The following is a 20,961-nucleotide window of genomic DNA, read 5'->3' as shown; positions in this document are numbered from 1 at the left end:
TCCATTCCATCTTGCAATTCCAATGAAATTACAATAAGGATATATTTTACATAAAGTCTATTACACAGCCTCAAAAAGTACATCCACACAATGGCAGAGACCATTATTATTATTATTAATAATAATAAATGAAAATGTAATTATCATCTATGAAATCTACTGCTGCTTACAATCTATTGTTTAAGCACCATAAAATAGGGAAAACTCTGGAAACACAGGATTTTATAGAATGATTGTTTCTTCGCACACAAATATTGCATAGTTTATTATTATTATCTATAAATAAAATAGAGATGCTGTCAGGGTGGGAAAAAATCTTCAACTACATTGTTCTAGAAATTGAAACGTCTGTGTGGCCTTTTAAGCGTGTTCAAGACTCATGGAAAACAGACATATTTCAAGAATATATAAATATTAAAAATGTACTGGCACTTTCATTTAATTTGCACATATTCTGTGAGGCAGTAATATGTATATTCTTGGTGAACAGCTGAAAGGAAACACTGAGATTCCCATGTGAATGCACAACATTCCACTGCTGTGAGGTTCTGCTTTGTGCTCATTACACCACTTTCATCTGATGATGTAAACTTTGATGATAATAATAATAGTTTCCCAATAAAAGGAGTTGAAATATTGGTCTATGAAACCAAAAATGCACACTTTTTTCGTTCCAAGACTGAGGCAGTTACAGCTTAACACAATCCTTGGCTACAAATTTGCCATCGTTTGTTTCCTCTCTCTTTTCTTTACATCTGAAATGTCTTTATTAGTGACACAACAATTTGACAGGACATTATCCTGAAGTTGAAATGTTTTTATAAGAGCACCTTGGTGGTAAAATATATCCTGCATTTTAACTAAGGTCTTTAAAATGTAATTCCTGTTTATCATGCTGATAAATGAGTTTGCTGATTTTGTGGTTATAAAGCGTTCTCTTCGGAAGCTGTCGCTTTCTATCTGCTAAATACCACTGGAAAAATGTAACAATCCTATGAGCACCGAAATACATATCCTTGCTAACATTCATATAAATGGGTACACCTGCCCATTTCTATGGTTATCCAATCAGTTAATCAAGCAGCAGCAGCACAATGCAGAAAATCATGCAGATGCCGATTAGTAGCTTTGTGTAATGTTCACTTTAAACATCAGAAATGGGGAAAAAAGTGTGATCTATGTGACTTTAAGCATGTCAACTGTGTTAATGTCAGATGGGCTGGCTTGAGTATTTCAGAAGTCTCCTGGGATTTTCACACGCAATCAGAATGGTGCAAAAAAACAAACTGTTGATGAGAAAGATCTGAGGAGAATTACCAGACTGGTCTAAGCCTACATTAACTTAAGTTGATAATCTACAGTTACTCATATAACCACTCTTTACAACTGTGGTAATAAGAAAAGCATCACCTCAAACCTTGAGGCAGACAGGATACAACAGCAGAAGGCTCCATTCCTGCAAGCCCAGAACAGACAATAGAGGATATCATAGGTACAGGCTCACCCAAACTGGACAACTGAAGAATGAAATTAAGACCATATGATTTTTTTTTGTCCAGTTAAGATAAGGCTGTGCCCATGATGACCTCAGATTCCTGTTTTAGACTCAAGGAGTAGAACCCAATGTAGTCTCCTGCTGCTGTAGCTCATCCAGTTCAAGATTTGATCATTTGTGTGTGCTGAGATGCTTTTCTACTCACCACGGTTGTAAAGAGTAATTATATTAATACCTCACTCAAGTTTTTGTTTAAACTTTAGAGACACTTATGTGTGAAAATCCCAGTAGATCAACTGTTTCTGAAATACTCAAAACAGCATATCTGGTACATATCTGGTATATGTGATAACATCCATGCCATGATAAAATTGTCATTTTATTGTAGTCTAATCTTTGATGTGAATATCAGCTGAAGCTGAATGATTTGATGCTGCTGCTACATGACTGGCTGATTAGTGTAGTGGTATAACATATTTAACATTAACATTTATCATTAACATAATTACTAAAACATAGCCCTAAAATCTGATCATTATTATCTTTTAGCTTGCAGTGGATAAAGCAGAACACCACTAAATGTGGAAAGCACCTCGGTGGATGCTGAAATTGCCAGAGTTCCTGATGTTTTTACGACCCCCACCCTCTGACCTTGTCTGAGATCAAGGACGAGGCTGGCAGAGGCAGAGCCTCCGCAGAGACACCCTGTAGAGGCCGTATTCTCTGCTCCAGCTGTGTTAAGCTTCTGGATGCTACGATTGGCCACTGAGAGGACCGCTTCCACACTCTCTCCTTTCTGGGCCATTATCACAACACTCAACAAGTACCGGCCATCAGTGGGGACAATGAACACTCCTAGAGAACAAGAACAGAAGTTTATATAGTCATGTACTGGATTTATTTGTCCAGTTTTAGTATGCATATACTGTAGTGTACATGAGGGGTGTTACCTGTTTGTGGGTCATAGTGACCTCCATCGTTCAACAGCACTTTGTTGAAGCGGATGATGCCGACCTCTTCAGAAAACGGGAAGAGGGTCAGACCAGCCGAAAAGGAGACAGGAACACTTACACTCATAGGACCTGAAACACACCAGAGTTAACGTGTACATATAGCTTGTCTGGTTTTAAAAAGGTCAATTAAATTGGTATTTTTTTAAGTTACCAAACATTTCAAGCTGTAACATCCTTATTGCTCCATTTAGCTGATTTATGCCTATATTAACTACACTGCTCTGTGTGCTACTTCTTGGCCATGTCCACCTTGCAAAAGCCATAATGCAAAGTACCTGGAAGAATATGAGCTGTAACAGAGACTGAGGATGCTGGAGAAAAGCCTGAAGCACACACAAAAACATGTCATTAGCACTGTTAAGGCAGCTTATAATACCGTTAAGACAAATGGCAGTCACACATAATGATGAAAACACCATAATGAAGTGTAAAAGCTACTCACCTGGAGATGAAGCATAGCCCTTAACAGGTATCTTACTGCCACTGCTGCCCTGAGGGGGATGTGATGAAAGCTTGGTTCCAGGTGGCCCTGCTTCTCCAGACTCTAAAACTGGAGCAGCTTTCTCCATGAGAACACTAGAGTCCTCCATACCAGAACGAACACCTGGACCTCAAGTGAAGAGAAGTGGGAGGAGTGATAAAATTAGGAGAAAGCAAGTAGTGAAATGTAATGGCACTAATGATGGAGTTAACAGGTGTGGATAGGACTAATTATACAGAGTACTGTCTGTTAATTTCCAACAGATCTAAAGCTCCAGGCATAAAGTCACACTGTTTACTGAATGTACAGGGGGAGTTTCTATACTGTGTATGAGAAAATATCCAATATTTTGTCAAAGTGCCTACCATCATAAATGTACTGTGTGACAGTTTCTATCAAAAAGAGCTCAAGGAACAGACAAACAGTTTCCCTTTTAACAATATATAGAAAAATTGAAAGATATAACTGGATGAATGTAGTGTTTTTTCCTTGCTCTCTTTCAATGCACTGGTTTATTTACTTTGGATGCAGTTATGTGTGCAGCTTATATATTTTAATTTGGCTTGTTTCCTTCCCTGTAGTGCCCATTAGAAATACATATAAAACAGAAAAAGTTTTATTTTAAATGGTAAAATACTGCTTATGGGTGTGGTATCAAGTTTCCACATAATTTTGGCCATATGATGTAGTCTCAAAGCTTTCCCATGTCTCAAATAATTGCTTTTCTAAAGAATACACAGTGTCCTGGCATTTTTACAAAAATCTTCATGTAAATTCAATTCAACACAATCTGGCCAATCTGGATATTCGCACCTGGCCAAGAACAAGGCCAAGATTTGTCATTCTTCTATCATCAAGGTCACTTATAGCTATGTAAGAGCAGGTAGGTGATGTAGACCTACTGATCATGTGTATATTGGATGATCCAACACTTTGTTTACTTGTATGCAGTTTAGAAAATTTGCCACAATACCTATTGGCATTAATAACAAGCAATCAAAAAACTGTCACTAGGGGACTTAAGTAAATATTACAACATACTTAATCATCCTATCTGTCATGGTCTAATGCTCCATTTGACAAGCATTAAAAACTAATGATTGCAAAATCTACAGTATTGCCAAACCAACATATTGCACTCACTTGATCACAAGCCAGAAAATAAAACAGGGAGACCCCACTTTCTCTGAATGCAAGAAGTCTAAAACATGTTTTCTGTTTGTCCCTGCTTCCATACTTTTAATAATGCTGATAATTAATGGCATGTTTACATATAAACCTTACAACCTAAACACATCAACTTGAGCCTTAACCTCAGCAACCAGATAGAATTTTTTCCTTTTTTAAATAAATATATATATTTTTTAATTATTAAACGGGACTGGCCAAAAGTCCCCAAAAGGTCAAAACTATCAGATATTCCTATTCTTATATGTGCATTTTGTCCTCACCAAAATATTCCAACATGCCCCCACATATATACTGTAAGCCTGGGTGTTTTCTAACTGCACCCTAGCCAGTCATGAACACTCCACTCTCCACAAGTTAGCAATGTGATGATGCACACTGCTGCTTGCTTTTCAGGCAACACATACTATGATATAAGGCTGCGTCAAAGGAATGACCACATTACTGCTTATTTATGGTTAGTTTCTCTCTATTACCCTCTCTAGGGGCTATGAGTATGCACTTGGCATAGATTTATGGTGGGAGGTAAGCAGAAGGCGAGGCTGAGAGAAATTAAGTGAAGTGTTTCAAGGAGTAACGTTGCATTTTTTTGCTCCTCAATGTTCACAGTATTTGGGCACACAGCTGGGCTGAATTATCTCCACGCACCTAAATATGCCACAGGTTCAAATACTTATGAATAATATATATATTTTTGACCTTGCTTTAGACATTATGGGGTCAAAGAAAGAATAAGTTTTTTTTTGGTGAGGAAACTGGATCTCATCATATTGTATGACTGCTTAAAAAAGATTTAAAGCTTGGACATGTGTTCTAAGGTTAGTACAAATCCAAGGAATGATAAAGAGTTTCAAAAATATAAAATACAAACTGGATAAAATATTCTCTGCTGACCAGTTTCTGCTAATCGCCTACTAGTGCTGATCTCCTGGGAATTTAACCCACAGTACTCTCTTGAGTATGGTGCAAAAAACATTGACTGAGTGGCAGTTTTGTGGGAGAGGCCAGAGGAAAATGGTCTCTAATGGTTTGAGCTGCCAAGAAGCATATAGTAACTTATATAATCACTCTTTACAACTGTAGCGAACAGAAAAGCATCTCAGCATGCACAAAATATCGCACCTTGTGGTAGATCGGTTACAACAGCAGAAGACTCCTGAGCACAATCTCACCCAAACTGGACAATTGAAGAAAAAGAAGATCACCTAGTCTTTTACCAAACTGTCCAGGTTGGGTGAGTCTGTACCCATGATACTGTCTTCTGCTGTCACAGCCCTATATAAAATTATCCATTTAACAAACCCTCATTCATTTCTAGCTCAGAGTTACTGTTAGCTCCACAGAGTTGCTACTGCACCTAGTGTTAAAAAGCAAGAAATACAACATATGCTAATAAAGGGCTGCAGGGGCAGAAATCACACAGACAGCTAATAGCAGGGTGGTCAGCCTGGGCAAGTTTTAATATACACTATATTGCCAAAAGTATTCGCTCACCTGCCTTGACTCGCATATGAACTTAGGTGACATCCCATTCCTAATCCATAGGGTTCAATATGACGTCGGTCCGCCCTTTGCAGCTATAACAGCTTCAACTCTTCTGGGAAGGCTGTCCACAAGGTTTAGGAGTGTGTTTATGGGAATTTTTGACCATTCTTCCAGAAGCGCATTTGTGAGGTCACACACTGATGTTGGACGAGAAGGCCTGGCTCTCAGTCTCCGCTCTAATTCATCCCAAAGGTGTTCTATCGGGTTGAGGTCAGGACTCTGTGCAGGCCAGTCAAGTTCATCCACACCAGACTCTGTCATCCATGTCTTTATGGACCTTGCTTTGTGCACTGGTGCACAGTCATGTTGGAAGAGGAAGGGGCCAGCTCCAGACTGTTCCCACAAAGTTGGGAGCATGGAATTGTCCAAAATGTCTTGGTATGCTGAAGCATTCAGAGTTCCTTTCACTGGAACTAAGGGGCCAAGCCCAGCTCCTGAAAAACAACCCCACACCATAATCCCCCCTCCACCAAACTTTACACTTGGCACAATGCAGTCAGACAAGTACCGTTCTCCTGGCAACCGCCAAACCCAGACTCGTCCATCAGATTGCCAGATGGAGAAGCGCGATTCGTCACTCCAGAGAACGCGTCTCCACTGCTCTAGAGTCCAGTGGCGGCGTGCTTTACACCACTGTATCCGACGCTTTGCATTGCACTTGGTGATGTATGGCTTGGATGCAGCTGCTCGGCCATGGAAACCCATTCCATGAAGCTCTCTGCACACTGTTCTTGAGCTAATCTGAAGGCCACATGAAGTTTGGAGGTCTGTAGCGATTGACTCTGCAGAAAGTTGGCGACCTCTTTGCACTATGCGCCTCAGCATCCGCTGACCCCGCTCCGTCAGTTTACGTGGCCTACCACTTCGTGGCTGAGTTGCTGTCATTCCCAAACACTTCCACGTTCTTATAATACAGCTGACAGTTGACTGTGGAATATTTAGGAGCGAGGAAATTTCACGACTGGATTTGTTGCACAGGTGGCATCCTATCACAGTTCCACGCTGGAATTCACTGAGCTCCTGAGAGCGACCCATTCTTTCACAAATGTTTGTAAAAACAGTCTGCATGCCTAGGTGCTTGATTTTATACACCTGTGGCCATGGAAGTGATTGGAACACCTGATTCTGATTATTTGGATGGGTGAGCGAATACTTTTGGCAATATAGTGTACTTGTTTTATAGCAAATAAATTGAATTACAAAAAATATGTCTGCATTTTCTAATATTGGAAAATATTGGTCTAGTTTCAGGTTCTTCTGTGGTTTTTGAGAGGAAATTGGTCTGGAAGTTTTTTTAGCAGACCTGCTGTATGGAACACAGTTTTAAATAAATAAATAAATAAATAAATAAATAAATAAATAAATAAATAAATAACATAATTAATTAAATAAATTAATAATAATAATAATAATAATAATAATAATAATAATAAAACTTAAAATGAGCTAGAACTTACGCTGGATGACTATATATTGTTGACTCTCAACTGTCTATTACAAGGTTACTCTAAACATGTATTAATAGTAACACAAATTTGAACTCTCAACTTAATTCATGTTGTAGGCTATGCACAGTGTTTATTAATGTTGTTCTGCCCCACAAAAATCTATGGTCATGCTTTTGGGCAACTAAAATGACTGAACTGCAGAAACAGTAAGCTTTTAAAGTTTAAACATTATTGTATAGGAGAATTATTTAAGAATTGATCATGTTATGTTTCCCACTGGCCTGGAAAATGAAAAGTTTGCATGTAATGTCTCACTCAAACCCAAATATACTTATATTTCCCAAACATAAAGAAATTCCTAATGTAAACCAATGTGACTGATCTGGATGAAACAGTTACTACAGATGAATGACTGGATACAGTAAACATGTGGTGTAGAGCAATATGAGAAACCTTATAGAACATCCCACAGGCAGTTCATACGTGACTCCATGTACTATAGCAAAAAGTGTACACCTCCTGCATTTTTGTGCCCCTCTCCCCTGAATAAAAGAGACATGTCTGTTTTAAACTTGCAGTGGAATGAAGGGATAAACACATACTGTTCTGTCCATCCATCCTTAAACATTCTCTTTTCATCCTGGATTTGTTTAACAAGTCACGTCATCAGTTCACTAATCAAAACAGAATGGGAAAAAGAAATGTAAAAAAAAAAAACTTTCCTATCTTCTACACTCCAGCACTTACTTACTTGATAAAATTTGAAGAATATTAATACTGTTGTTACCTTAAACGTTCAGCCATTTGGATCTTTAAGAAACCACCTTATGTATCTGACAGCCATAATCTGCAGCATGCATGTAAACACGGCGGTTTTAGGCTGGACAAAGAGATTAAATCTGGACAAAATTTAAATCATCAACTAGGAGTGTCACGCTTTGTCTTTCTCACAAGCACATATCAGAGCAAAGCTGATAAGCTAACTATCATTTCCTTGGAAATGGAGTCCAGTAATCAGGCAACTCCAGTACTTTAGATAAAATGTCTATATTTATATATGCAGCTGAGACTGGACGAAGCAGACAGGCCAGAAGAAACAACAGCAGTCTTAGTTCAAAGGTCACTGAGGATCCTGGAGAGAACACAGTACCTCAAAAACATTCAGCTGACTAGTGTGTAATGGAGAAACTTCACAAACACACACACACACACTTACAGTTAGCTGGCTAGCTCAAAGAACCCAAGCGAGTGCCAGAGCTTCATTTGTTACACAGCCTGCTGTCGTTACAGAGAGCTATAAATGGTTTGTTGTTTACACTGTTAGAGTTTACAAACTGTGGACTTATAAAAAATTAGATTAGGTACAATAGCCATGTGTTCTTGGAACATCTATCAGGTATCACTGTCATTAATACCTCATTTATATTTGCTGTTAAATTTGGTTGAATAAAAGCTGGGGAAGTGTAAACTAACAGTAAAGTAATTACATTTAAATAGGAAGAAAACCACAAATGATCCGTAATGCTTCAAATGCTGGAGTGCTGCCAAGACATCATTAGCTTTTAAGTTTTTAAATGCCCGCTAGCTAATCTTTACTGTTTTTCTAACACAGGTCAAATGAGTAGCAGATTTTTTCCCCCTCTCTCTCTTTCTTTTGCGCTCTGAAGCTCTCTTTCACAAAAAAGGCCATCTTTAGCTCAGCTTCGGGCCTCATCTTGTTAAACATGTGTGTCCAATCAGAGTACGCAGAAATTGAACTACCTACCTTATAAGAGCACATGTACTCTTGTTAACTCTACCATCTTTCCAAGCTAATTCCAATAACTAGCTAAATAATGCCAGAAGCGGTATAAGCTACAATATAGCTTACTTTTAAGCCACATTTTTGTTGAAAATGTCCTCATAAATCACTATGACAACGTTTGGTCTCCAGAAAGGGCTAAATTCTTTTCCAAACAGTAACCTATAGGGATGATTCCTTAACAGCTATGTATATCGAAGCATTACTTCCAGGTGGTACACAGCTGCTGTACAGGGTCCTACATGAATTGCGAGAGTTATGCAGTCTGAATAAATGTTTCTGTATATGTAATTAAAATACAGACACTCTACTGTTTCAACACAATGTAGATGTATAAGATGTAGATTACAATTTGTTATCAGTGACTATATGCTTTTCATAAATAATCAACTTTAAAGTGGTAATAACCTTCCATTTTACAAAAAGCAACACTCTACCATTGATTTTTTTTCTTACTTGTGTTGTGTTTTGCTCCCTCTGGTTTCGTTGATTTCCCCATACACAATTTGTTTCATGCATACCTGTATATTGCGTATAATTGGTGGTTCCATGCTGCTTGCCCTCTGCGGTGTGTGCATTTTCTCTCAGTGTGCTGATGTCTGTAGTGTGAGTAATGACAGTGCTGTTGAGTTTTCGGACACAGTTCCAAAGGCCACTGACATGTTTGTTGAGTCCATCTTTAATTGTCTTAAGACTGTCGGACATTGGTTCCAATCTCCCACAGAGCCTTTCAACATTGGCCACCCGTCCATCCATTCCAGACAACATCTCCTCCACTTTGTTGGCCGATTCTTGGTTCCTCCCACAAGTTTCCTCCAGTTCAACAAATTTGTTATAAAGACCGCCGTCCGTATGACTTTGATGGCTCATGGACTCGTTGAGAATTCGGACTGAGCTCTCCAACTGTGTGACTTGCTGCATAACCGAGCTTACCTCACCCTTCAGACTCTGCGTCTGTTTCTCCATCTCCAATATATTTTGGCTGTTATCTTTCGGAATGCTGTGCAATTGTAAGTCTTGAATGACCTGTAGAACTGCACCAATCTTGCTCTCCAGAGTTTTGTTCTGTGCCTCTTGTTCCTTTGCCCTCTCGCTTCTTAACTTTTCCTCGAGTTTGAGGCAGTGTGTTTCTGCAGTTTTTTCTTCTTGGCTAAACCTTGTGTTCAGTGCTTCCCGTAAAGCCTTCTGTTGCTTGTTTGTTGCATTTACAGCATTAGCCAAGCTCTGATGCACATTCTTTAGGCTTTGGATCTCAACTTCAAACTGTGCAACCGGCAATCCTTTAGAAGTGCTATTTAAAACAAGGTGCCTCAGGTCCTGGATTTCTTGGCGCAAGTCAGTTTCTTTAGATTCTAGGAGCTCAGTAAGACTTAGGTAGAAGTTCTCCTGTTCATCACAATGTTCTTTAACTGATTCCACTTTGTACTCACAGGAGTTCTTTAAATCAGCCATCTTAATGTCCATTCCCTCCAGCAGCTCCATACGAAGATCTTGAAGTTTTTCATCAATGTAAGCCTGGCATTGGCACTCAGTAGGCAAGGTAGAGGAAGGAGGTGGAACTGGGGTACCACTGGGTGCCTCTTTTAGCTGGTTCATCTGGCTTTCAATCTGCTGGAGCTTAGCCTCCAGTCCCTGAATGGTGTTTATGTTGGTGCTGATTGTGTTTGAAAGATGGGTAACCTGATTCTGAAGCTCTTCAGTTACTGGAAAAATTGTTAGGTCTGAAGGCAGCACAATGCTCTCAGTTCCTCCAGTCAGTGCATCCTGTGGTTGTCTCAGTTGGCCAAGTAGGTTCAGGATTATCTTGCTTGCATCTTCTTGCAGATCTAGACGCAAGTTAGCATTTGTAGTAGTCATGGCAGCCTGCATGTCAAGGACTGTTTGAGAAAGACGCTGTACTTCTTCTTCTAACTCTCGTACACGACGACTATCATGCTGACCTCTCTGACCTCCAGACTCTCCACCTTCAGTCCAAGGGTGCCTGGTTTGTCCACTTTGCCCAGATTGTGTCCAAGGATGGGAACCAGAGGTAACATCTGGTCAGGAGGAACAGAATTAGAATTAAGATCATTAAACATACTTTTCTCTGTGTATACCCAGACATCAGAATGAATACAACTAAAACCACAAAATCTTTAAGTGCCCATACAGGTAGTATCAAAATTAACAAAGGTCTTCATAGCTCCTTGCTGTCCTACTTTCCCTGACTTGACCTTGATCCTAAAGCTTCTATAGTTCAGGACAAGTCCTACCGACACCCTGTTGTGGTTTGTGAACAGATGGCAGATCTGGTTGTGGTTCCTGGAGAACTTGAGGTGACACAGCATCCTTGAGCTCCATGCAGTCGTAACCACGGTAACCAGGGCAACACCTCCACTCCAGCTCAGTCACCTGCTTGTAGCCCACTTTGTATGTTGGTCTTGTGTGAACGCGGTATCTAAATTCACAAATAAAAAAAACCCTAGCAATTAAGTAAAGGCTGACTAATCAAAATACGATATTTACAAGACAATACATACTGCAGCACCATGGTGTCTATAGATTCTAACATTTCAATACCTCATGGAGTATATACTTATGAGCTTTAAGTGTTTATATATGTGATATAAACTAGATATAAACTACACCTGACCTACTATGGGTGATCGCTCTGTCTGCATGTACATTTATAAGCCCTTATGCTTAGCATACACAAATTAAAATGTTTAAGGAGAAACAGTGCATGACAGCAATGCATGGCACATAATTCACTGTGATTTTATTCAAGACTGACGCACATCTGGAGAGCAGCTTTCAAGGCAGGGGGCAGTGATTTGTGTGTGTGTGTGTGTGTGTGTGTGCTTGAGCGAGAGAGTATGAGCTCACACACAGCACTTGCAAAATGAATGCCAGAAGTCAACCGTAAAACTCACAGAGGACAAGTCACTTGTGGATGCCTTACATAAGTGCTTCCTATAATTTTCCTTCTCCACGACCATTTAACCAATCAGTTTTGACTAAGAACCCCACCCAGGAAAAAAAAATTATATGATATATAAAACTTCAAGTTACAAAATTCATTTGACATTAAAGAGGGGTAGATCACTTTCATTTGAATCTTAACCAATTAGCAGATCACATAACTACACTGATGCAGTTAGCTGGATGTAAACCTGCTTGTTATTCTAAAAGGGTTTTTAACCCCCAAAGTGTATTAACATTAGATGACTTAGTTTTTTATTTTAATCTAGCATCACTGCAAAAAATCTCTGGCAGATCATTTGACTTCTGTGTAAGATTGGCTGCCTTAGCTGAGGTCCTTGCCTAATCCTACAGTGTCCTCTAAATGTTGTCATAAATAAGTTGGTTTCAAGAAAACATTAGCAACCCACTACATTAGGAGTAATGATTATGTCTATGCTGTTTCCCTAAAGGAATGTCCTGGTGATCTAACCTGAATTTATCTTAGGTCATTTCCTGTAATAGAAATGACTGAATCAGAGATATTTAACCCATATAAATGCATTGGATGAAAAATCTGTTGCTGTCTTTTGTCAACCAGTGTGTGCTAGCAAGTGTGTGTGTTTGGGAGAGAGTTGGTGAGGAAAAAGTAAGTCATAATTTATTACATTACATAAATTGTAATTTCTTTTTATGTAATATCAAAGATATTATAGTTATTATTAAGTTCTTATAGTTCTTATATCAGCCAGTGTGACTGGCGGGATGCTTGAAAGTGTTGAAAGCCAAACCTCAATGGCACACAGAAAGCATTCAAATTGTATTCAAATGTCAAATGTCAAATTCTATTTCTAATTTTAACAGAAGATTCAATGAGTTGAAAGTTTAGAAATAAAAAAAAAAGCTACCTCATTCCAATAAATAACCAAAACATTATTATCCGACCGTTGAAACAGACTTTTCTTAGTTGTTGTTCCAGAGTTTCAACATAGATGAAGTCACACTGAAAAGTCAAAACAATAGTGGGTTTTCTGCTGGTTTTCTAAGATCAAGATTGTCTGATGTGCAATTATATAAATTATAGTGCTATAAACTATAATATAGGTTAAAAAAGAAATAGCTCCCTGAATGCCTACTTTTTTGTACATGGATAAAGTCCAAAAGCATGTTGAAAACTTTAATATTCACATATAGGCAGCATAACAGCCAACTTTTTTCTATGCATCCACTTACATCCTCAAACAGCTGAGGTTTTATGAATGTGAACAGACATGCAGGTTATTTTGGGTCATACAAACTTCCATAGCCTCACAGGTCTAGTGCAAAACAAAAGAAGTCTTGAATGATCACCTATATTTTTGGCTACATTCTTACCATACTATTCCTTTAATTCTTCATTTTAAGATGATGATTTAATAGGACTGATTGTTAATAGTAGAGCAAAAAAACAAGTACAGACTATTTCTGCTAAAGCTGCGTGACTTCAGAGTAAAGTATCAGCTAGCATGAATCTCTGGCCTTTTCATTACTTGAGAGCCCAGGTGACTAATAAAACCATGTGTACCTACGCATATGTTCTAGGGGAACTTACATTCCAGTTTGAGCACAATGGGGCTGATGTTCAGGACAGGGTGCGTTGTCAGACTCCACAGTTTCCGTCACTCCCAGCACAGCGCACGTCACGTTCTTGTGCACTACAAAGGCACACCAGTTTCTGTGCCATAACGTGAAAAGAAGCAGCAGGAAATAATATAATAATGACATCATACAAGCACCAAGGCTATATAGTAAGACATTAAGAACTAAAATACAAGTCAAGAAGCTTTTATTGTCATTTCAACCATATATAGCTGACGCAGTACACAGTGAAATAAGGTACCCTGGTGCTACAGTAAACAACATAGAGCTGAAGACAGAATGTAAGTTGTTCACTATACTCTGTACACTATATTGCCAAAAGTTTTGGGACACTCCTCCAAAATCATTGTATTCATGTGTTGTTTTTCAGGGGTTGATCTTGGCCCCTTAGTTCCAGTGAAAGAAACTCTTAATGCTTCAGCATACCAAGACATTTTGGACAATTTTATGCTTCCAACTTTGTGGGAACAGTTTGAGGATGACCCCTTCCTGTTCCAACATGACTGCACACCAGTGCACAAAGCAAGATCCATAAAGACATGGATGAGAGAGTTTGGTGTGGAGGAACATGACTGGCCTGCACAGAGTCCTGACCTCAACCCAACAGAACACCTTTGGGATGAATTAGAGCGGAGACTGTGAGCCAGACCTTCTCGTCCAGCATCACTGCCTGACCTCACAAATGCGCTTCTAGAGGAGCGGTCACAAAATCCCCATAAACACACCCCTAAACCTTGTGGAAAGCTTTCCCAGAAAAATTGAAGCTGTTATAGCTACATTCATGTGCATGTAAAGGCAGACGTCCTAAAAACCTTTGGCAACATAGTGTGTGTATTGTATATATATATATAATATATATATATATATATATATATATATATACATATCCAAAAGCACCTCACATTAAGCTGACTATATGCAAGATCTGTGTTTGAACCAAGATGAGCTGAGTAATATACAATAATATATCAATAATGGGTATTCAGCAAAATTTAAAAGTATTGTCCTATCACAGCTGAATGGAATAAGCTGTTATAACATCTGCACCAGAGTAACCTATGGTAATATTACAGTTTATCCATGAAATAGAGTAAAACAGCCTGTGTTATAAAGTAAAACAAAGCAGAGTCCCATACACTATCATAAATAAAGATACCAGACTGTATACTATTTCCTATTGAGTAACATCAAGAAGACATATTTTGTATTGTTTCAGTATCTGGGAAAGTGTGTGTTGTGTGTAACTTTAGAAGCTTAAAAGGCACTTTAGTGGTCCTAACTATGAAGACAAATATTAAAGGTACACATGATGTATCTTGGATGGTTCCACCCAAGGAAAAGTAATTATTACCCAGAATACACAAAAATAGGATCAATTATCTTTCTAAGAGTAAAGTTATCATGCACCTTTTTTATTATTTACAGCTAAACTTTAAACTTTCATGCACACTCAGAAGAAAAGTCACTCACTTGTTGCGTTGTTTCGGGATCGAGCTGGAATACGGGGCGCCTTGGAATAAACTATAGATCGACGGAGTGCAGTAAGTTACAGAAAACGTCAGCATCTGAAACACTGCAAAAGGCAGCATGGAGCAAACACACTTCATCTTTAAACAGCTTGTAGGTCAATATGTGAAAAAGTCCAAGCTGACGATGTTGTGTGAGGTTGACTGGTCTTCTGTGTGTGTACGTGTGTGTGTGTGTGTGTGTGAGTGAGTGGTACAGATGTTAAGGTCTCCGCCCCCACCGGATTTACTGCAGCTTTATTAACACACTCTTTTTCTGTCCAGCTCTCATGATCTCTCCTTAGAATCCGCCCAAATCTCTCCCTCTCTCTCTCTCTCTAGTTCCAATCTTCCAACGACTCCATTAATTAGGATTCAATCTACAGCCATTTGGGAATCATTTCCATATGCGCATGCGCGAGAAGAACCACAGCCTTAAGGTCACCATCGGATAACAAACTCCACGGAATCCAGCTCATTTTATTTAAGTGGCAAACTGGAGCCCCATAGTAGTGCCACCCCCTCTTCATAAAAACAACGAGAAGCCACAGTTCATTAAGGTCAGGGGAATGAGATCTTCAACCCTGATGTACTGTTTGGGGGTCAGTGAAAGCCTGAAACCTCTATAACAGCTATAAAAACATCATTAAAATTTAATCAGCTTGATATTTTACGGAGTTTTTTTTTTTTTTTTAAAGTTCTAAGGGAAATACAAATAAACAATCATTTTGTAAAAAATACTGTGTTCCAGAGACCCCCTAGAAAAATGTATACCTAATTTACCCCAGCTATTAAATATGATTGAATGTAACAGATTTTCCTGTGCATTTAGTGTTGAGGGTAAATCTCTCTTTCTCTCTCTCTCTCTCTCTCTCACACACACACAGAGTTTGGTTTTACGCGGGAAAGTGGGAGATGCCCCCCACAAAATGCCCAATCATGGGAAGTGTACTTGAAATTTGCAGAACAGAGGGGTGGAGCAAACAGAAACAAATGAGACAGAGCCTTTTGAATCATTTCTTTTTCACATGTCCTGCTTGTATTCTCTCTCTGGACAAGCAAAAAAAATCTGCTACTGAGGTTTTGAAAATGTGCCTTTGTAGCAGTGAAAGTGATCAGTTCTAAATTGATGAGTGTGTAGAGGATCCTGATGATGATGATGATGGATCCTCCCCAGAGAGTGAGGTTGACCCTTCAAAGGCATCTCAAACCCATCAAAGAACATGGTCCTCAGGTAGATTACATACCTTTTCATCTAAAGATAGAAAACTGTCAATACCAAAATGGAAAAATATATCTGTAACACACACACACACACCTGTGTGCAGCGCAAAGCCTTAATTGAGTGTTACTTACTGTACATCTCTCATTTTGGGCAAGAAACCAGCAGTCAGTTCAAGAATCTTGACATATTGTAAATGCATACATAGTTTGTCTCAGTGTCCTGTGGGTCTAGAGGGCCGTGTGTGTGTGTGTGTGTGTTTGTGTTGAGGGGGCTTGTTATACACTGGAAATTTGTACATAGTCAGTTTGCCTGCCCAAGCATTCAGACTGCTCAGTCTATTTAGAATTTTTTTTTCTCAAATTCTCATAACCCATGATGTTTTCTATGGTTTAATATAAATTTTCTAATCCGTAAATGTTTTTTTTTAATGAAAGAAATGAATGTATGTATATTCCCATATAGCTCAGATATTTCCCTGTTTACCCAAATAATAATAATGCTTTGTGGTAATTTACATAATTCTCCACATTTTTTGGAATTTCCCAGACCAGTATGTTGCTTGTTAGAAAAGTGGGTGATAAATATAACAAATAATTTTCAGTGTACTTAGATTTGAAATCATTGGTATAGAATGATCTAAAAAATATTTGGAAGGAAGATATAGTTCGTTTTGAAGTCAAAGCTATTTTTCTACACATGTAACATTGAGGTCTATGGAACCCCAAAAACGAGGGAGTAAGGGCAATGTCAACAAAATACAAGGGAATGAGATCATTAAGTCGTAGCCACAGCTTAATAAGATGAAGGAGACTGGAGGTTTTCTATAAAAACTGAGAATATGTTTCACCCAAGTCTAAATTATGTTGTTATTTAAGCCTTACTCACTATTCAACTTGTATTACTAAGCTGTGTCCACAATTAAAATGATCTTGCTGCATTGTTTTTTATTAAAAATCACCAGCAAGGCTCAGTCACAAACACCCCAATATGCCACTTACTACTGAGCAAATGTGAACAGGCAAATGGATAAAGAATTTTCCGCTAATTTTTTGGAGGGATTTAAACCAAACTCACTGATTGGAAAAGCATCGAGTAATTACTGTCTCAACAAATGTCCCCAAAGCACACCACTTAAGCAGTTCCAGACAGGGTTAAACCATTGAACATCAAAGATTTGATCCATTAAAGCTAATTTCTAAAAAATGTGAAACTGTATCAGGAAGCAAGCAGGTCATGTCGCATACTATTAACTGATTTTTTTTTGTTTTCAGTCAATAAAAGAGACGGTGTTACATAAAAACATATATTTTCTTTCTTCACATACAAAAACATATGAAAGTCAATGTGGACATGGTCCATAACTTAAGTTCCCTTTTCTATTTAAATCAAAAAAAGCCCTTTAGCATACAAAATGTGTAGCAATAGTTTATACAATTTATAAAAGTAATCAAAACTTTAAAAACAGGTATTAAAGACAGAAAACAGAAAAAAAACCCTTCAATCTTTGGTAGAAAATAATTCACGATAACATACATATCTTTTTCTAAAATTTATCCATGTTGCAGTATATAATATAAACTATTTACTTTGTTATTATTCTGCTTGCTGGTCTGAGATGATGGCATTTAAGGATCTGTAAAACAAAAAAAAAAAATATTTATATATATATATATATATATATATATTTATATATATATATATATATATATATATATATATATATATATATATATATATATATATATATAAACGTGAAAATGCTGACATAAGAGTTCATAATGATATCAGTTCTGAGGCATTCACAAACCTCTTTAGTCTAGAGCAAAACTACAGAATTCATGCACAAATTCAAAACCTGTGCTGAGTCAATACAATCTGGCTAAATGTAAGATTTTGATTAGTACCACTATATACAGAAATCTGATTAGTGGTACAACAACTCATTTAATTGTACACATAAATCACAGTCCAGTTATTTGGCTCCCACAAGGAAAGTAATTTGCTAAAGGCAACATTAGGCACTATTCACCAATGGCAGTTTATAGCAGCCAAATGGGCTCTGTGTTTAAACTGCAATCTACAATCTCTACTGCATAGTTTATTTAGTACAAGGGGGAAAAAAAAAACCCTGAGTATCTAATACCAATGCTGCACACACTGGTCTTCCACTGAAGCTCCCATGCACACTATCAGAATTTTTTATGGATCAACATATACAAGATTCATACCCTGTAGTTTGCGGGTTTTACGTCGACTCCTTTTTGCCGGAAGGGTCTCATCAAACTCATCTTTAAGGTTCCGTTTTATTGAACCGGGAGTAGTGCGCACAGGAGTACTGGCTGTAAAGAAAGCAGAAGTTTGAGCATGCAGAAGCACACACTCGGCTCATCTAAATGCTTTACTGCGTTTTATCTGTCTGTCAGCGATTTTTACAATAGTTACTTAAGAACATAAAACAGAGATGAACAAAAAAAACAACATGTGTTTTCTATATCTACAGTTCCTAAATGAAGCATACACTTACTACAAAAACAAACACCACATACACACACAGCACAATTCAAAAATTCACATACAGCCCCACGTGCACTCACCAGCGCTCAGTTTCCTGTCAATTTCTTTGAGCTCCTTCTCTTGCTGTTGGAGCTCCTGCTGCTTCTGTATCATCTGAGGACTCTGCAGATGCTCCCGGTGGTAGTTATAATCAGTCTTTGCCTTTAATGTATTCTCTATTGCTTGAGAGTACTGTAGTAACAGCTCTACACACACACACACACACTTTAGTCAGTTCTGCTGACTCCTTTTCTTGTTATTAATGTAATTTTAGGACTTTTAAACCTCTACACACTCCTCTATTTTGATGATTGATAGCACACATTTTAACAACTGGTATCTGATCATAGACTGAATTGATTAGCCTTAATTCCATTTTAGTATGGCATCTAGCCAGCCATGATTAAAAATGACTGTTTACTATGAGAGAAAAGGGTTGAGACATCTTTAAGCAGATTGACTATTTATGCAACCTCTGTCAAAATGGCTCTTCACCTTTTTGTGACGTTAGAAAGTAGCCTAAATAAAACATTTCCATATTGTTTTGGTAAATATGTTAGCCTTCTTAAACTGGCAAACATCAAAGCACATTATTTGCAGAAACGATGTTTTCCATCGTTCTTGATTTTTTTTGAGTTCATACAAAAAGATTATACTGTATACAAAGATAATACAATTACGTCCATTAATCTCTCAAATTTGATTAAAATTCCATCTGGGTTCTTGTAAGATCTCTTTATAACCACATCTCAGTGGGATTCTCCTGGTAAAAGTACATGATATTTTTTCAAAATGCAATGTAAGCTAAAGAAGAAAATTAGGTTAAAATTTCCCAGGTGTTTTCAATGTCTATTCATTTCTTGATTTTTGCATTATGTCTAGGAACTAGACTACTGAAACAAACAAGGTGAACAACATGAAATTACCGCTAGCTTTCAGTTACAAGCTGTGATATATTGTGAATTCTTCAGAATTCTTGAATATCACAATAACATTTGATGTGACTGATGCCACAGCGCATGCTTTTCTAGTGTGATATGTTGATAACCAGTGCTGGGGGCAAATACTATGTGGGCAAGTTTTGAAACAGTCTAGGCAAATCCTTTACATGATAATAAACTGTTAATTCAGTCTTAATGAAGAAGCCAACATTTGAAGTACTCAACAAATGCACCTAATAAACTGGCAATATGAGATTAAAACAAGAAAGTTTCATAAACTCTATTTACTACTTAATAAACTGATTTTTTGTAGATTTTTAAAAATCACCAGGCCACAACAATGGCACAGTGGGTAGTGTAGCCATGTCACAGCTCAAGGGAGCCCACATTGATCCTGAGCTGAGGTTACAGTGTGTACAGAATCTTTCATTTTCTCCACTTGTACATGTGGGTTTCCTCTGGGTTCTCTGCATACATCCAAACTGCAAAAAAGGTGGACTGGATATGTGTAGATGTGAATGTGTAAATGTATTTGGCCTATGATTGACTGACCCAGGGTGTATACCTGCCTCACTTTCAGTGTTCATGGGATAGGCTTCAAATTCACAGCAAGCCTCACCAGGAGAAAATGGGTTTTCTGAAGAATGACTGCTGAACATTTCACCAAAACATTTGTGGCTGTATAAACTTGAATGCTTATTGCATTTACGCATATTAGGTGATGTGTATATGTGTAATGAGGGAGGGTGTGGCCTAAGGAGATCAACACCCTATATCAAGGTGTGCATAATTATTAGACAGCTTCTTTTCATACAGCTGTTGAATAATCATACACTTTGAGAAACAATAATGTGATGCAGAATTAAACAAAGTTTCAATATAGGAACTACTTAACAGTTCTAAACTGGTTTCTTCTTCACAGGTACAATCCAATGACGGAACAAGACAGACATACGAGTTACCCTTCTGCTTGAATAAGGTGTGATATTCTTCAGGCAATGGTGCTCCAAACACCTGCCCTCTCAGCTTCTCTATTGATGGAGCTTTGTTTTGTAGTCCACCAAACTTCCCATTGCTACGGATACGGTCCCCTTGCCTTGTCAGCAGAGTAGGGCACTGCATCTTGCTCTGGACAACCTGTCAATCACACACACAAGCACTTAAAAACTTACTGCATTTATCTCAAAA

At 38.1% G+C, this 20,961-nt stretch overlaps 2 protein-coding genes across 4 annotated transcripts in view; both read right to left on the bottom strand.

The window, feature by feature from the left end:
• Positions 1 to 92: 92 nt before the first annotated feature.
• Positions 93 to 15,403, bottom strand: emilin2b (elastin microfibril interfacer 2b). Of its 2 annotated transcripts, none has more exons than XM_058394921.1 (8): positions 15,020 to 15,403; positions 13,503 to 13,625; positions 11,224 to 11,408; positions 9,493 to 11,007; positions 2,951 to 3,112; positions 2,784 to 2,831; positions 2,446 to 2,577; positions 93 to 2,350 (listed from the first exon to the last, which is right to left on the bottom strand). In XM_058394921.1, the coding sequence occupies exons 1-8, from the start codon at positions 15,154 to 15,156 to the stop codon at positions 2,034 to 2,036; spliced, it is 2,619 nt and encodes an 872-aa protein (XP_058250904.1). In that variant the 5' UTR covers positions 15,157 to 15,403; the 3' UTR covers positions 93 to 2,033. The 2 variants fall into 2 exon arrangements, with proteins under 2 accessions (XP_058250904.1, XP_058250903.1); XM_058394920.1 differs by having other exon boundaries at positions 2,951 to 3,118; positions 15,020 to 15,400.
• Positions 15,404 to 17,616: 2,213 nt separating this feature from the next.
• Positions 17,617 to 20,961, bottom strand: part of smchd1 (structural maintenance of chromosomes flexible hinge domain containing 1) — a 34,055-nt gene continuing 30,710 nt past the window's right edge. The window contains exons 46-49 of one of the 2 annotated variants that reach the window (XM_058394526.1): positions 20,736 to 20,910; positions 18,874 to 19,038; positions 18,508 to 18,618; positions 17,617 to 17,912 (exon numbers count right to left, since the gene is read on the bottom strand). In XM_058394526.1, the coding sequence (XP_058250509.1) occupies positions 17,905 to 17,912; positions 18,508 to 18,618; positions 18,874 to 19,038; positions 20,736 to 20,910 (459 nt within the window). In that variant the 3' untranslated portion in view covers positions 17,617 to 17,904. Of the gene's footprint in view, positions 17,913 to 18,507; positions 18,619 to 18,873; positions 19,039 to 20,668; positions 20,911 to 20,961 lie in introns of those variants that run through there. The other variant, XR_009204958.1, reaches the window with a different exon arrangement.

The sequence above is a fragment of the Hemibagrus wyckioides genome, linkage group LG07, assembly GCF_019097595.1.
Source record: "Hemibagrus wyckioides isolate EC202008001 linkage group LG07, SWU_Hwy_1.0, whole genome shotgun sequence".
In the NCBI taxonomy this organism is placed as follows: domain Eukaryota; kingdom Metazoa; phylum Chordata; class Actinopteri; order Siluriformes; family Bagridae; genus Hemibagrus; species Hemibagrus wyckioides.
The sequence above is the reverse complement of the archived record's forward strand: the minus strand, read 5'-3'. Positions and strand labels throughout refer to the sequence as shown.

Excerpts from the sequence above, each read along its gene's own strand:
- emilin2b (XM_058394920.1), bottom strand. The coding sequence starts at position 15,156 with ATGAAGTGTGTTTGCTCCATGCTGCCTTTTGCAGTGTTTCAGATGCTG. Across the intron at positions 2,832-2,950 it reads GGGCTATGCTTCATCTCCAG|GCTTTTCTCCAGCATCCTCA; the intron begins GTGAGTAGCTTT and ends TGTGTGCTTCAG. Across the intron at positions 2,578-2,783 it reads TACAGCTCATATTCTTCCAG|GTCCTATGAGTGTAAGTGTT; the intron begins GTACTTTGCATT and ends GGTGTGTTTCAG.